The sequence below is a fragment of the Podarcis erhardii genome, assembly GCF_964252035.2.
Source record: "Podarcis erhardii genome assembly, chromosome: 11".
In the NCBI taxonomy this organism is placed as follows: domain Eukaryota; kingdom Metazoa; phylum Chordata; class Lepidosauria; order Squamata; family Lacertidae; genus Podarcis; species Podarcis erhardii.
The window spans coordinates 53071507-53086889 of NC_138501.1; the positions used below are offsets into that span (position 1 = coordinate 53071507).

The 15383-nt window shown below is 43.3% G+C and overlaps 1 protein-coding gene across 3 annotated transcripts in view; it reads right to left on the reverse strand.

Annotated features, from left to right (window-relative positions):
• The window catches only part of UBAP2 (ubiquitin associated protein 2), a 76640-nt gene that overhangs the window by 36479 nt on the left and 24778 nt on the right, over positions 1-15383 (reverse strand). For 2 of the 3 annotated variants that reach the window (XM_081881384.1, XM_081881383.1), the window contains exons 5-11: positions 11946-12099; positions 11050-11127; positions 8841-8895; positions 5501-5601; positions 4131-4183; positions 2408-2475; positions 694-883 (exon numbers count right to left, since the gene is read on the reverse strand). In XM_081881384.1, the coding sequence (XP_081737510.1) occupies positions 694-883; positions 2408-2475; positions 4131-4183; positions 5501-5601; positions 8841-8895; positions 11050-11127; positions 11946-12099 (699 nt within the window). The remainder of the gene's footprint in view (positions 1-693; positions 884-2407; positions 2476-4130; positions 4184-5500; positions 5602-8840; positions 8896-11049; positions 11128-11945; positions 12100-15383) is intronic. The other variant, XM_081881385.1, reaches the window with a different exon arrangement.

The following is a 15383-nucleotide window of genomic DNA, read 5'->3' on the forward strand; positions in this document are numbered from 1 at the left end:
ATGCAACTATTCTTGAGCATAGAACCCTGTGACCTTTCTACCTTCCTTCTTCTCTGTCAATACAACACCCTGGAGGAGAAATCTCCTTTTTTGCTTTCATTACTCTGTACACTCCCATAGGAATCATTGTAGTAGTAAATATGACATAGAAAGCAGAAAATGAATACAAACAAATTTATGAATTCATGCCTATGGGATAGTTTTAGGGGGAGGGAAGGATGAAGCTGTGCCAGACATAGTGAAACATTCTTTGTTTGGAAAACGATACCTGCCTGTACTAGCAAAGCAATTTTCGCAGAGCTAAAGGACTCAGAAAGTTTTCATTTCCACATGCAGCAGTCAGATATGTGCTTGGAAAGAATGCATCACAGTCCTCCAGCCTGGAAGCGCTCTCAATTTCACGAGCAAAGCTGCTTTATTTTAATTAATATGCAAAGAGTATCCTCTGCTGTACTTTCAAGAATCAATACAAGTAGGTCACTTCAGCCACTGACAGGGAACAAGTCAGTATACCAAAGATGGGGCTCCCCAAGCGAGGCTGGAAACACCAAGGTTATCCTTTGCAAGAACAGGCTCACATGCCATGTCATGGCAATCTAACTTCACTTTTGCAAATAAGGAGGCAAGACGGCAAACATTATTCAGGGCACAGAACTGCCTGGCGTTTTCTAATAGCATCCAGGGCAGCATTACCAGGCTCTGCGGAGAATAGGAGTTCACAGTGCTTGTGTTGCTTGCTCCCAAGGCCATCTGAGAATCGTGTTGGGAATTTGTGAAGACCAAAGCCTGCCCAAAGCCTTGCTGCTGAGGAGTCTCGAAGGAGTTTGCCTCAGTTTCTTGGCCAGACGTCACAGACTTCTGAAGCAGCGTCACCAGGTCAATGCTACAAGACAGGATGTGAAGACCAGGGATCAGCAAACTTTTTCAGCAGGGGGCCGGTCCACTGTCCCTCAGACCTTGGCGGGGGGGGGGGGGGGGGATGAACGAATTCCTATGCCCCACAAATAACCCAGAGATGCATTTTAAATAAAAGGACACATTCTACTCATGTAAAAACATGCGGATTCCTGGACAGTCTGCAGGCTGGACTGAGAAGGCAATTGGGCCAGATCCGGCGCCCAGGCCTTAGTTTACCTACCCATGGTCAAGACGCAAAGGAGGCACAGATGTGAGGAAACCATATTTTGACTTAAAGTAGTTCTGGTCACCGCTACTCAATGCTGCAAGTTAGGGTATTGTACACCTGAGGCACCCCTGACAAGTATTTGTCCGACATTCTTATTGACAGCATCCAAATAGATGAGGTCATTTTCTGATGTTATACTGTTGCCTGTGGTAAGAAGTTACTCCTAAATGGTTTCACTTTATCTTGCCTGAGAGACACCCAAAACCTGAATGCAAGGGAGGCGATTTGTTTTAACAATGAATGCCCTGTCAGAGAAAGAGGACAGAGGCAGATCTCAATCTGGATATTCCGAGCATGTAAATTACTCTTAAGTTGCAAGTCATATTTACAGACCTGACTGCTGACAAATCACCAGATACTGGCACCACTTCAATCATTATCTTAATTTGAAATATGAAATCTTAAATTAGTCAGATCTTTTTTTGGGGGGGCGGGGCTGGATTACACTTCACAAAAAAATCTCAAACACAGCACAATCAAGTAATTGGCCAGCTTCTTCGCATGGTGTACTGTTCTTCCATAATCCGGCTTTTCAGAGAATTTAGAATTAGTCATAAATGAGCTCCAGGAGGCAGCAAAAAGGAGGATAATGGATGGATGGCCAGAAAAACTGAAAGAAGAGTTGAAGCCAGCGCAAATAAATAACATACATGAGGGAGGAGCAAGAAAAGGTCCACATTCTTGACCCCTGATTCCACCTTCATTTTTTCAGATACAAACTGAAAGCAGTGGTTTCTCATCTGCAATGCATCCGTGTACATTCACAAGCCCACATTATTTGTGGGTGTAATATATCACACTCACACACACACACCCCCCACCACCACCACAACAAAGAGATTCGATTTCTTAAAAGACCAAACTGATTGTAAGTCAACTATTCCATCATCTGAGATAAAACTTATATGACTTAAGCTTAAAGTTTAGAACATCCAATACACACAACCCCTGATTTATGCATGTTCAATGCATGTGCGAATGTGCATACATGCCGAACACAGAAGTAACCTGAAAACGTCACAAAAGGGGGCAGAGCGAGAGGGGGCAGAAGTGGAGTGAGGGTTAAACGGGGTGTTTGCAGGCTTTTTCAATGGGATTTCAAATATGCACCATGATGCGCATGGTGACCTGCTGCACTTCAAAGCACAAACACGGCAGGAACTAGTTTGTGTGAATGGCTCATCTAGATGTGGAATAGAGAGAGAGCAGGGAAAGGTATACCTTTGGCCAGCAGCAACGTGGTTCTCCACTGGGACAGATGAAGCAGTGAAGACCTTTGTTTCTGAAAGCTGAGACATGGGGGTGGAGAGAGAAAGAAATTGAATTTTAGCCACATTAAACACACAATGCTTTTTCAGGAGACAATGTTCACGAGAAAGACAATAAGAGACACGCTGAGCAAGACAAAGTGTTCCATCTAGCCAATTAGCTTGCCTCAGAACTATGGCCCGTACAAACGGATTTCAGGAAGGAAACTGATACAAAAAAAAGGGTTCTCAAGCTTGATAGGAAATTGGCTTCCCCTCCGTATAGATATATAGCTGGAGATCATCTGGTGCCATAACAAAGTGCTCTGAGCTCCTAGGAAGAAGGGGTGCATATAAACACATTAAAGAATCAAGGGAAGTTACAGCAGAAGAGTCTCTTAGTAAAGAGGGTTTACAGACTAGTGTTAAGTGGCCAGTATGTATCAGGAACCAAAGGCACATGCCGGCCAAGGGGAAGGCAGGGATGTGAGAGGCAGAATGCTATGCTGGCCTGGAGCAATCGGATACCACTCACTCCCAAGACTGAAAGTGCCTTACTTTATGATAGCCTAGAAGGACAAAGGACGCTTCCCATGAGGATCTTATTTTTTCTGATGCCCAGGTAACCTATAGGTAGGTCAGTGGTCTCTTGGGATAAATCCTCAGTTGAACTGTGTAGCACTAGGTCAAGCAAGATCCAACCCATCCAAAAGCAGTAAAAGGCAGATCAGCTGCCTTATCAGTCTACAGACTGCACTGTCCTTGTGGCCAGAACTGATGCTACAGACTGGCAATCATTTTCAAACGGGTGATGGCTCAGAGAGCCTGCTGAGGACGGTGGCATTTATCAGATCACATGATGTTCCCAGCAGCTGAAAAGTTTTTTGTTACACAGAATCCAATAAGGTTTCTGGGAAGCAATTTAATCTGCTTCTGTGTGAGCCCAATCATGGCACAAAAGCAAACAACAACAAAAATCTCTCACTGGCACATTGGCAAGTTCCTCGAAACAAACAGATGATGAATTGTGGTTGCCAGTTGCTTTGCAAGAGTCTCATTGCCACACTCAGCCCCTTTTAGCAAGAATCATCTGTTCAGAAGCAAACTCGGGGGTAGGCTGCAGATTTAAATGTGTCCATCATTCATCAAATTCACACAGTATTTGAACCAAAAAGCTTCTGCCCAGTCCCAAACTACCTAAGAATATCAGTTACCAAGGATGATCAAGGGATAAGTGCCACTTCCACACACTACTTGTGTACTTTCCATGAAGGAAGAAGTAGAGCGGATGGGATGGAGCAAAGTGAGAAATGTTTTTCGCACATTTAATTTATTTGCTCAGTTTATATCCCACACTTGCCTTTGAAGTAGCTCAGTCAACAGAACTAATGAGAGAATTTGTGTAGTCCTGCTTTTACCATTGAACTTGGGGTACTGTTCAAACATTTCTTTCCAAAGAATCTTTGCAATGCAGCTTAGATGAGATTTGGCCAGCCCTGCTGCAGCAAAGGTTCTTTTGAAAAGAGACATTTGAACAATATATCGGGATTAAAATCAGTCAAAGTTCAGGCAACGTTCAAGACAAGGTGTCCCAAAAACTAGCAAAACGTTCTAGGTAGCTCATTCAGAAGGATGTGGCACTGGCTGATCAGAGAATGAATTCAGTGTTCCTGCCTACCCAATAATTACAGACTTACATCTTCATTCCAGTCTTCAGCAGTCCATTCTTCTATTGTGTTCTTCCATGCTCCTATGGCAATAAAAGAGAGAAAAGACAAACAATCAACCCACAATTCCTGGTGCCATACATCCCCTTTGAGAGATCCATCCCTAACTGGAAACCCATGTGAAAAGAAATAGAAGTTTAGGGTAAAACTTGCAAGGTATTAATTACCATACTTATTATGATAGCTTTCAGCCAACCTAATGAATCCTCCATTAACACTGTCTAAATTCAACAGAATTATTATTTTCTGAAATAGCTCAAAACAAGCCCACAACTGCCTCCCAATGCTCAGGGCATCCATCTGCTGGTGCTGTCATCAATGGTGCAGTGTTTTAGGATAGAGATGAAGGCTGGCAGAGTAAAGATTAGGGAGCATAACATTTTTTCCCTACAGTTTACAGTGGTACCTCAGGTTACAAATGCTTCAGATTACATACGCTTCAGGTTATAGACTCCGCTAACCCAGAAATATTACCTCGGGTTAAGAACTTTGCTTCAGGATGAGAACAGAAATCGTGCAATGGCAGCAGGAGGCCCCATTAGCTAAAGTGGTGCTTCAGGTTAAGAACAGTTTCAGGTTAAGAATAGACCTCCAGAACGAATTAAGTTCTTAACCCGAGGTACCACTGTCTTTTGAAAACCCCACTGTTGCATTTAAGGAAAACTCAAGAGCAACATAAGGCCAGATTGCACCATACAGTTCAAGCAGTGCCCTCTAAGTTTCTATTCAGGTCATGTGTAAAATTGTCTTGTGTCACAGCTAGGTCCCACCTGTTGCCAACATCTTAGAAAAAGAGCACAGACCGTCTACTTTCTTCATAATGACTTGCCCTGAGCCTTTGAAATCAGTTGGGAGCTGGGAGTAGGGAGGTTGCCATTGCACTGGGGCACCTCTGAAGCCCAGTGTGACTACAGGAGCAAAGCCCGATCCAACACTGTGGAAGGGCAGGATGTGTAGCAAACACAAAATCTAAGGAGCTTCTTTTACACACACACACAAACCCCCAGAATTCTCTTAATGAGGTGGCCCCAATCCCTTCCTCTGCCACTGTAGTACAAAGGTGGCCACAGAAAGCCTCCTTTTTAAGATAAAGGATCAGAATCAGCAACACAATTGCAACAATATTCGAAGGCACTTCCCTGCCTTCAGTTTTGGATGCCCAAACCTCTTATCTATATCCTGTGAGGACATGCACATGCGCACACTACAATGTTGTGTTTTAATGTTGTAACCCAGGTGAAGCACAGGTCATTATCATTATGAATAATGATAGTAATATTTTTGCTAATGTTAACTCTGGCACATTTGTAATTCTCAAACCTTCGGTGGTGTTGCCTCACCTGTTCCATCATCTGCCTCATTCTGCCCAGACTCCCAAGATTCTTTTGTTCCAAAGCCATCTGTAGCAGAAGACTCCGTATAATCTGCAGGGTTAAACGTCCTACAGGTCAAGAGAGTTGAGAAAGTCAGAAATATACAGAAAGATGAGCTTGTGTACCTGCCTTAGACAGAGTAAGACCGTTGGTCGGTCTAGCCTAACACTACCTCTTTCAACGGACAACACTTCTCTGGGAAGTTGAGGGCACTGACTGTAGGGTCTTGTCCAGGCAAACCATGTGCTCTTCCAGAGAAGTCTGGAGTAGGGAAGTGCCGCTATGAACATGCACACCCAGCAATCATAAAAGAAACCCCTTCTTTAGCATTGCTAAAACTGGATTAGAAGATAGGTGGATGGGAAAAAAACAGCTTTCTATCAATTTCTTAAATGGCTATTACTAACTAAATAGAATGCGCCAAAGTTTCCCTATGGCTGGTCTGGAAACTGCAGTTTGTGCAGACTGTACAGAACTTGCACTTTTAACCAGTATCATATGATATTTGTTCTCCACTGTCTCTCAGGGTGGCAGGACCTACGCTTTGGAACTCCCTGCCAATGGACATTAGGGCAGCAACCTCACTGTACTGTTTTATAAAATGGTCTGGAAACTAAAAACATCTTCATTAGCTGCCAGTGCACTTCTGGGTGGGATTCAGAAGGCTGGTGTTATATGGTCAACATATTTGACTTGTTCACTGGAATAATCATCCTATACGTCACTCTTGGGAGGTCAGACAGGTAACAAGGAAGGGCCATTTCGGTGACAGTACCTAGGCTGTGATAAACCTTCCTAGAGACATTCCCTTGCCCTTCCATCCTGCTACCACTTTGTTGACTGCAGAGGCACATTAAAACATTTATAACAAATTAATTTTAATGAGAGACAGCTTGAGGGTCCTTCTGCTTATATTATAAAATGGCTTAGAAGCCATTTGGGCATGTAAGTATGCAACTTATGTGAGTGTTATGTTCCAGGGATCACATCTAAAGCCAAAACCATGTATAGTCTAATAATAATAATAATAATAAAATAATAATAATAGTTTTATTATTTATACCGGCCCATCTGTCTGAGTTTCCCCAGCCACTCTGGGCAGCTCACAGCATACATTAGAACATACTAAAACATCAAACATTAAAAACTTCCCAGCAGGTGGGATGGTCAAAGTCAATTGTCCTGGAAACTCACCTTATTTCCAAATATATTTTTTTTGCAACATGCACAAAGCTGAATGTGCACAAGTTAAATTTGCAGCCTTACTGTATATAAATTTAATAATAATAATAATAATAATAATAATAATAATAATATGAGCTGTTTATTTTGGTATAGCCACTTTAATGGTGTTTCCACATGGTATTTTATTGATCTGAGTTGCATTTTATATATATGCTTGCCACCTTGTAGACTATACTGTAAAACAACAGGCTATAAAGCAGTTTAAATAAAATATACTCCCTCCTCACTGTGTGCAGCAATATCTGTGACCTTGCGCACTCCCACCCAGCTCTTCTTGTCACATAAAGGCAGCAATATCTGAACTGGGAGATCCCACAGCTATCTGAACAGGAGAACTCAATGGCCGAGGAAACATGGGATGGAATAACAAAGAGCGAGCAACCTTGCACTGAATAAACCTGTACAGCTGGATGTGCCTTCTATACACAGTGAGGAGGCCAACAAATCCCAGATCTCAATGCATTCCGAAAACATGGAGGGGAGGGGCAATTTAGCCACTACTGTGCTTCTTAAAAGCATGTCTGCTTGTGCCTCAAAACTATCACTTAGACTGACTGTGCTCATGTTGTAGTGTATCATGAAGGAAGCAGGAAAGAGTGCCAAGGTTGGTGAGTTTTTAACTGCACAGTGAGAGGCGTTGCAAGTGAATGAGCGAATGTGCGATTAATTTGACACTGCCAGATGGTGCCAAGGAGCAACCACCACCAACTGCCAGCAGAGGATGTAATTTCAGAAACTCTCAGCTGGAGTATAGTTGGGGTGAATGAGCTCCAGTAGTCCTTTTAACTCCTTATCCGCCACGCCCTGCTGCCTACATTAGATGGCAACAACACCTTCTGCTCATGGTTCCAACAGTGCTGAGATTGTGACTTCCCAGGGAGTAAGCATGGTGCACCAAAAACAAAGAAGGGACTTGCAGCATCTTAAATTCAAACATATTTATCATGCCTTAAACCTCAGTGGGTGAGCCCACTTCACCAGGTGTGCATTGGGTGGGCAGCTAATATAACAGCCACCAATTCTGAGACTAAGAAAAAAGGCTACCAACACCACAGCCATGCCTATGAATACCTCAAGAGCACAGCTAGGAGACCTTCATACTTTCTAAGGCAATGCTGGTTGTTTTTTTTAATTTGACAGACTCTTTGATTTGGATGTCAATTTCTTCCATGGTGTCCTAAAAATTCTTAACACACGGCCAACAGATACTGCAGTCCAGGAGAAGTTTTACGTTCAGATTATTTAAACCCCTTAACATTGATTTTGCTTTTGCAATTTGGTATCTCCAAATCCTATTGGGCACCTGCAAGTGCTATTTTGATATCTACGAAGTATCTTCAAGCGCACCCTCCCCATATTAGCAGCAACATAACACAACCATTTTGTGCTATCCATGAAGTTGCGAAATGCAATTGTGCAAATGCTGCTCAAATAGTACATGTCTTAACTGCAGCGCCTGTGAGGTTTTCTTGTTAGAGACTCACAATGCACTATAATTTTACAGTTGTACCTAAGTGATTGTTATAATTCTGTTATGAATATATTAATAGCATAAATTTTTCTTTAGATACAGAAGTTTTTCTGGAAATAATAATAATGCATAATAATATGATGGGGGGGGGACCCTTACTATTCAGTAATATTACAATGCCCCAGCTTGCATTCAGCATTGTGTGTGTGTGTGAGAGAGAGAGAGAGAGAATTAAATTCCTGGGACAATTTGATAGAACTAATCCTCATCTTGGGTTTATGCTTACCTCAGGCAACAAAACGGCTGCTTGAGGTTGTCAATCCCTCTCTGAATTACTCAAGAGTTTGCTTGTCAGGCTGTAATAGTGAAGGCACCCATTTCACAAGGACTTGGGTGTTTCCACTGCCTCACTTTTATAAAGTTTCCTGATATCAGGATGAAGGGAGTCAATAAGTCCTCTCAATACAAACGTTTAACAGATTCTCCATTACATGGTTCTGTGTAATGTCTTGAATACAAAGTTAAGCAGCGTTGACAGGTCCTATTTTAGCTGATATATTTTCTTTCACTGACATGGTGTAAAGAACCTACCCCATGCCTTGGGCTGAAAACCTCCCTGCTCCTCTTCCTCTGCCACGTCCAAACCCTGTGGGAAGGAAAGAGCCTCATTTAAGGGTGCAAGGTGGATAAGCTGAACATTCAGCTCCCAAGGTTTCAGGAGGGGGAGTCAACTTGAGATAGTAGGGCTCAGCCATTTCTCCTCTTCTCATTTCCTTCAGAAACAGCACTCTCTCTTCTTAATCAAGGAAGCAAGACAACATCACAGCAGAAAAGAAACTCTTTTTCTATCCTCTTCATAAATGCCTAGAGGCAAACCCAGATAGTGGCAGTGTGGTGCAGTGGTTAGAAGACTGGGAGTCCAGAGTTGACATCCCCACTCAGCCATGAAGAGTGACCTGGGACCAGCCACTGTCTCTCCACATAACCTACCCCATCCCGAATGGAACGCAAGATGTGACGGCGCATCTGCGTGTCACTTTTTGCCGCTTACGCGCATGCGCGTGACATCATTTTGAGCGCAAGCGCATGCGCAAGTGGCAAAACCTGGAAGTAACACGCTCCATTACTTCCTAGTTGCCGTGGACCACAACTCAAACACGCTCAACCTGAAGCACATTCAACTCAAGGTATGACTGTATGTCAATACAGTGGTACCTCGGGTTAAGTACTTAATTTGTTCCGGAGGTCCATTCTTAACCTGAAACTGTTCTTAATCTGAAGCACCACTTTAGCTAATGGGACCTCCTGCTGCTGCCGCGACGCCGGAGCACAATTTCTGTTCTCATCCTGAAGCAAAGTTCTTAACCCGAGGTAATATTTCTGGGTTAGCGGAGTCTGTAACCTGAAGCGTATGTAACCCGAGGTACCACTGTACTGAAGGTATAAGTAAGTATATGAGATTTCAGTCAGGCCCTAAAACCTATTTTCCAAGGTGGCCCTCTTCACAACTTGCAGGTTAGGATCCAATGATTCTCACCCACTGTGCCTCGGGCCCAAGGACCGACTTATATGGTCTTCAGTCCTATAGCTAGGGAACTATACACTCTCCCCAGACTCTTACTATAATGTTGGCCCTTCTGCATGAAAGCTTGGTACTATGAGCAAACAGCCAGCTAAAATAACAGAAGACTGCTGGCCAGCTGTGGTGGGAGCAGGTTAGGAAAGGATAAGAAAAGTCTTACTTCAAACAAACCCCTTCCTCTTTACCCACAATCTCTCCATATATTACAACACTACAGTGGTGCCCCGCAAGACGAATGCCTCGCAAGACGGAAAACCCGCTAGACGAAAGGGTTTTCCGTTTTAGAGGCGCTTCGCAAAACAAATTTCCCTATGGGCTTGCTTCGCAAGATGAAAATGTCTTGCGAGTTCCTGCGGTTTTCCCCCCTCCCCCCTTTTTCTAAGCCGCTAAGCCGCTTATCAGCTGATCCGCTAAGCCACTAATAGCGCTAATCCGTCAATGGCTTGCTTTGCAAGACGAAAAAACCGCTAGACGAAGAGACTCACGGAACGGATTAATTTCGTCTTGCGAGGCACCACTGTACACTGTTATCACTAGTCTACAAGGACATCTTCACAGCTGCACTATTTTGAAACACTGAACTGAAGACAGCCTAACCAAACACATTTCTGCTTCCTGAATTCTACAAAGGCTGCTTTTAATCATGTGGTCTGGAAGAGCCACCAACACACCAACCAAGGGGGACAAATTGGACCCAAAATACAAAATGGATTAGATGTTTAAAAGTGCAGGTACAAGCTTAAAAATGCAGGCAGAAGCTATCGGTCTTCAGCTATGAAATACAGCAGGGTATTCTTCTGCATGTTTTTTTAAAGATATTCCCTGAGCTGAAAGTATTTCAGGCTTATCTTGCATCAACTGCAAAGGAGGTGCTGGTTTTCAGCAATGTCCTAGGATATTCTTAAGCAGGAAGCACCAAGATCCTAGTGCTCATGCCAGTAGTTAGGCCACATTCACATGGACAAATGCAAACAGCACTCAGGTCCTGCTTGCGGGATTCCCCTAGACACTGGTTGGCCACTGTGAGAACAGACTACTAGGCTAGATGGTTGCCTGCATGGCTCACAAGTCCTGCAGCCCTTTAGGGGCAAGAAAAAGAATTATCAGGCAAGTAGAGCACAGGGTTGGAGGGTGGAGGGCTCTTAACAGAAGCTATTTCTTGCAAGGTTCCTTTTTCAAGGAGAAGGGGAAACAAAAATATTCATAGGTTTGTCTTACCTCTCCCTCTGCTACGTTTCCCACGATCAGAAGGCCTTTCTCCTTGGCTGTTATCCACTCCATTCTCCTCTACTCTGACTAGATGTGGAAGGAGAAATACAGAAAGCAAAACATTACTATATACAATTTGAAAGCATGCCCACTCGATCAGGCTTTTTGTTTTTCAACTGCGCAGGAGACAGAACCACACAGCAAGAATGGAAAGGGTGAGGGGTCCTAACAAGACACAAGGATTTGGACTTGCAGGTGCTACTCTGCCTGTTAGCTGAAGCCTCGGTTCACTGAGAAGCCTACAGAGATAAATGGTTTGATGATATCATGCCTAAATCTTTCCACAAGCTCCTGCCTTGAATATAAAATGTCTTTCCTTTTTATCAAGCTATATATTTTAGGACTCTGTGTTCAATATGCACGGCACTGGCCTTGTTTTTATACTGTGTTGCTGTTTCAGAGTGTGTGTTTAAGAGTGATGAGCATTTGCTGTTTTTGAATATTTGTGAGCAGCTTTAACAGCTCCTTTGAGGTTGAAGAGCGAGCTGGCTATGTGCCCATATTAAAATATTTGATCAGCTTTCAGACATTTTTCATGTGCCCATACTCAATACAGAAAATACACCCCATTATTATTATTATTATTATTATTATTATTATTATTATTAGAGAAACGCGTCATTAAACCAAGCCAGTATCAGGTTCTCACGGCCGTATAAAATGTACCAAAACTAGGCAAATCCTTTTGTTGAAGAGAAACAGTTCTGCGTGCATAGTTTGTGGTTCTTCCCCCAGTGCTCTACTGCAAACATACAACAAAGCAACTCAAGCACAACACGCTCCTCTGTGAACGCAAAGGCAAACTAAGGCAACCGCGTTCCTAGGAGCAAGGTGCCTGCGCTTACACTCTCGACCACGGCTGCCCCCTCTTCCTCGTCTGCTGGAACTTCCCCGTCCACGGCTCACTTCTCTGTCCCCTCGCTTTTCTCTGTTCTCTTTGTTTTCTGAACTCTCTTTTCCAAGACTTTTCTTCTTTCCTCCCACTGTCTCCCACGAAGTCTATTTGGGTGGAGAAGGAAAACACAGAACAATTCAAAAGGGGTTTAAAGACTGCCTTGAGAATATCTTCCAGTGTAAAACCTCTAAGCTCTAACCTTTTACAGCCCTTCAGACATGCAAGGTCCATTGTCAAACAAAGCCTCGGGGGCACCTGCAAAGCCTAGAAACCATCAACACTAATCCAGCATCCTTGGAATGGAATTAATCCCTGTGGCATTTTAATGGCAAAGCATTTTTACAGGGGCAAACTTTGTGACATTAAAACAGGCTCTTAACATTATTTACTTATTTATTTAAACTGTAAATAGGCAAATCAAGATCCAGACCTTGGGGAAGAGGGAGGGGGCTTAAATACACACATACCCCAAAATACTATAGTCCTGATTAAAATCACCCTTCTCATCCATGGCTATTTGGCACAGGAGTGAGGCTATCACTCATGCCAAATAGTATCAGAGGTGGGTTGCTGTTTTTTGTCAACAGCCTGGTTATCTACTTTTTTTTTTAGTCCATACAACGTTAAACCACATGTTTAATACCATGTAGGTGTTTGGCTCATAGCCTCTTTCCTTACTATTAATGACTAAGGCAGGACGTATTTAGACCCATTTCATAAGCAGGTATTAACTTGCCCAGGATCATCAGCGCAACTGTATCTGAGAAGGGGTTGGAACCCAGAACTGAAATCTGCCTCCCCACCCTCTTATATCAGACTTCCCTAACCTTGGGTCTCTAGATATTGTTGGACTATAAACCCCAACATCCCCCAGCAAGCATGGCCAGTGGACAAGGGGCATGGGGGTGTAGCCCAGACGCACTTGAGCTATGCTAATATCTCGTGACTGACTTTGGTATTGTATCCCAACTCGTCTTGAGACACATTCCTGCATTACTGATTAGGGTACAAAACCCTACCCTTATACTCTGCTGTCTCATTTCATGTGGCCCCCATGGATGGTGGATGTGGGGATTTTTTTGACTGCTCAAGTCTTGCAACAACTGCCAACACTCACAATGTTCAACAAAGAAAAAGGGGGAAATTGCCCAGAATATCTTGTCTATTGGTTCTTGAGTTGTGGCACATGTGTTTGCTGGTTAAGCAGCAAGAACCGGCGGGCGGGGAGGTGAGTTTTGCTTCTTTTTTGGACTAATTTGTACTTTATTTTTATCCACTTCCCAGGCAAATACTGTCTCCAAAAATGTCTCGTATCAGTTCAAACAAAAACAAGATGCTGTTCCACAAGACATAAATGAGAAGGGAGTGGAGGGAGAAGGCGGAAGGAGGAGATCAGTCTGACAATGCCAATGGTGGTATATAAATATCGATTGAAAATCCAGTTGGTGCCAGGCTGGTCTTCCCTTGAGAAAGACATGCCCAGAGCTTTGTCACTCAATCATTAATTCTGAATGAATGTAACATACAGGTATTTGCTTGATCTGCATAGCGTCACCTGAATTACAAGGGGAATATCCTGGCCCAACCAGGACTGGTCAAAGAACAAAGCATAAATCCTAGCAAAATATACCAAGAAAAATATATGCACATATCAAAGTGACTTGACTACCAAAATACTTTCCACCATAATCATCTCTCCCTAACCCCCAACTCAATAGCCAATTTGCCAGCAAGCAAAAGAGAACCTAAACGAATCTTTCCTGCACCCACTAAGGGGCTCAAAAAGCTTTTGCTTTTCTTAGGTTCCAGGGAAAGAGAATCCCCTCTGATGCTGGCTCATGGAGCAGTTGGGGTGGGGAATGAGATTTAGGTTCCACCCCCTAACAGTGTGCAAATCAGCCCAGAACATGATGGGGAGGAAATACCAGCTGTTTTTATTCCTGATTTAGGTAGTGTACAGTCTCACTTCAGATATGAGAGTGAGACTATGGAGAAGACTTATGTCTCTGTTGTCCCAATTCAAAACGTAGATAGTAAGCTCAAGAGGGCATCACAGTCCCTCACAAACATATAGTGATAGGTTTTCTTGTTTTATCATAATAAAGCAGACAGAGAGCTGTCCAGCCTCATTCTACACACAGTGAGCCACAAAGGTCAGAAGTGGGGCTTGTTTCTTATAGAAATTCTACAGGGCAGAAGAAATAGTAGAGGAGTATAAGCTGCTGAACACAGAATTCGGCTTCCAGAGAATCTGAGCTCCTCTTTTTCAAGAAAGCAGCAAGTTCCTACACCTTATGTTGCAAACAGATACTTGAGTGTGTGGGGGAAATGCCTACTAATATCTCAGAAGCCAGAGAGGTGGTTGAAAAATTACAGAATTGTAGGGCTGGAAGGGTCCCCGAGAGTCATCTAGTCCACCCCCTGCAATGCAGGAATCTCCTCTAAAGCATCCATGACAGATGGCAATCCAACATCTGCTTAAAAACTCCAATGAATAAGAGTCCACAACCTCCCTATGGAGTCCGTTCCACTTTCTAACAGTTCCCAAAATAAAGGTGGGGGGAGCAGCTTAAAATACCCCGTACAATTCATTGTCCTCCATAACTAGCAAAACTGGAATTAGGGAAGAAAGAAAAAAGTAAATTTAGAAGCTTTAGTTTTCTTGGGGCCTTATTTTTTAAAACCTCAAACACAGTCCTATGCAGGAATAGTCAAAGTTACATTTGAGTGCCCCAGTTGAGCATTTGCATACACCTTCACATTACAGAACCCTGGTAGCAAGTATCAAGGGTCAGGGATAGTTCATCCTAAGCAGGTGCACAAGTTAAGTGCTTTGCCAGTTTTCCAGGGCAGACCTCCAGTTCACCTGCTCTTTTAGACTTAGAGACTTCCAGGCTCTCCAGATCCAGGGTCAATATCCTGTTTGTCTGAAGAAAAATGCACCAGAAATTCTAACTGGTAGCAGGACACAAAGATGAATCTAGGTGATAATTACAGTGGATTGCTTTTTAGCATGTGGCACTCTAAAACAGGGGTGGGCAGGAGGTAGATAGTAAAACAGGGGTAGATTAGGGTTCTACCAGTAAATTTGCAGTGATTTGCAGTGGCTCAGCAAGGATTCTGACACCAAATTATTTAATAAGAACAACAAGACCTTTTCCTCTCTTCTAAATTAGGCTGCTGAGCTGAAGAAAAGTGGCTGGGGGGGTGAATTTATGGGGGAGAGCAGATTTTAGTGTAAGCTCAGTCCTGGTACTGAAAACAATTTCCTGGGCTCAAAATGAGGAATCCCCTACAAAGAATCCTTTTCCTGAATTATGAGGTTATTGCCCCCCTCCCTGCCACTATTTTATACCTGGCTTTGGCTGGTGGATCTCAGGGTTCTAGT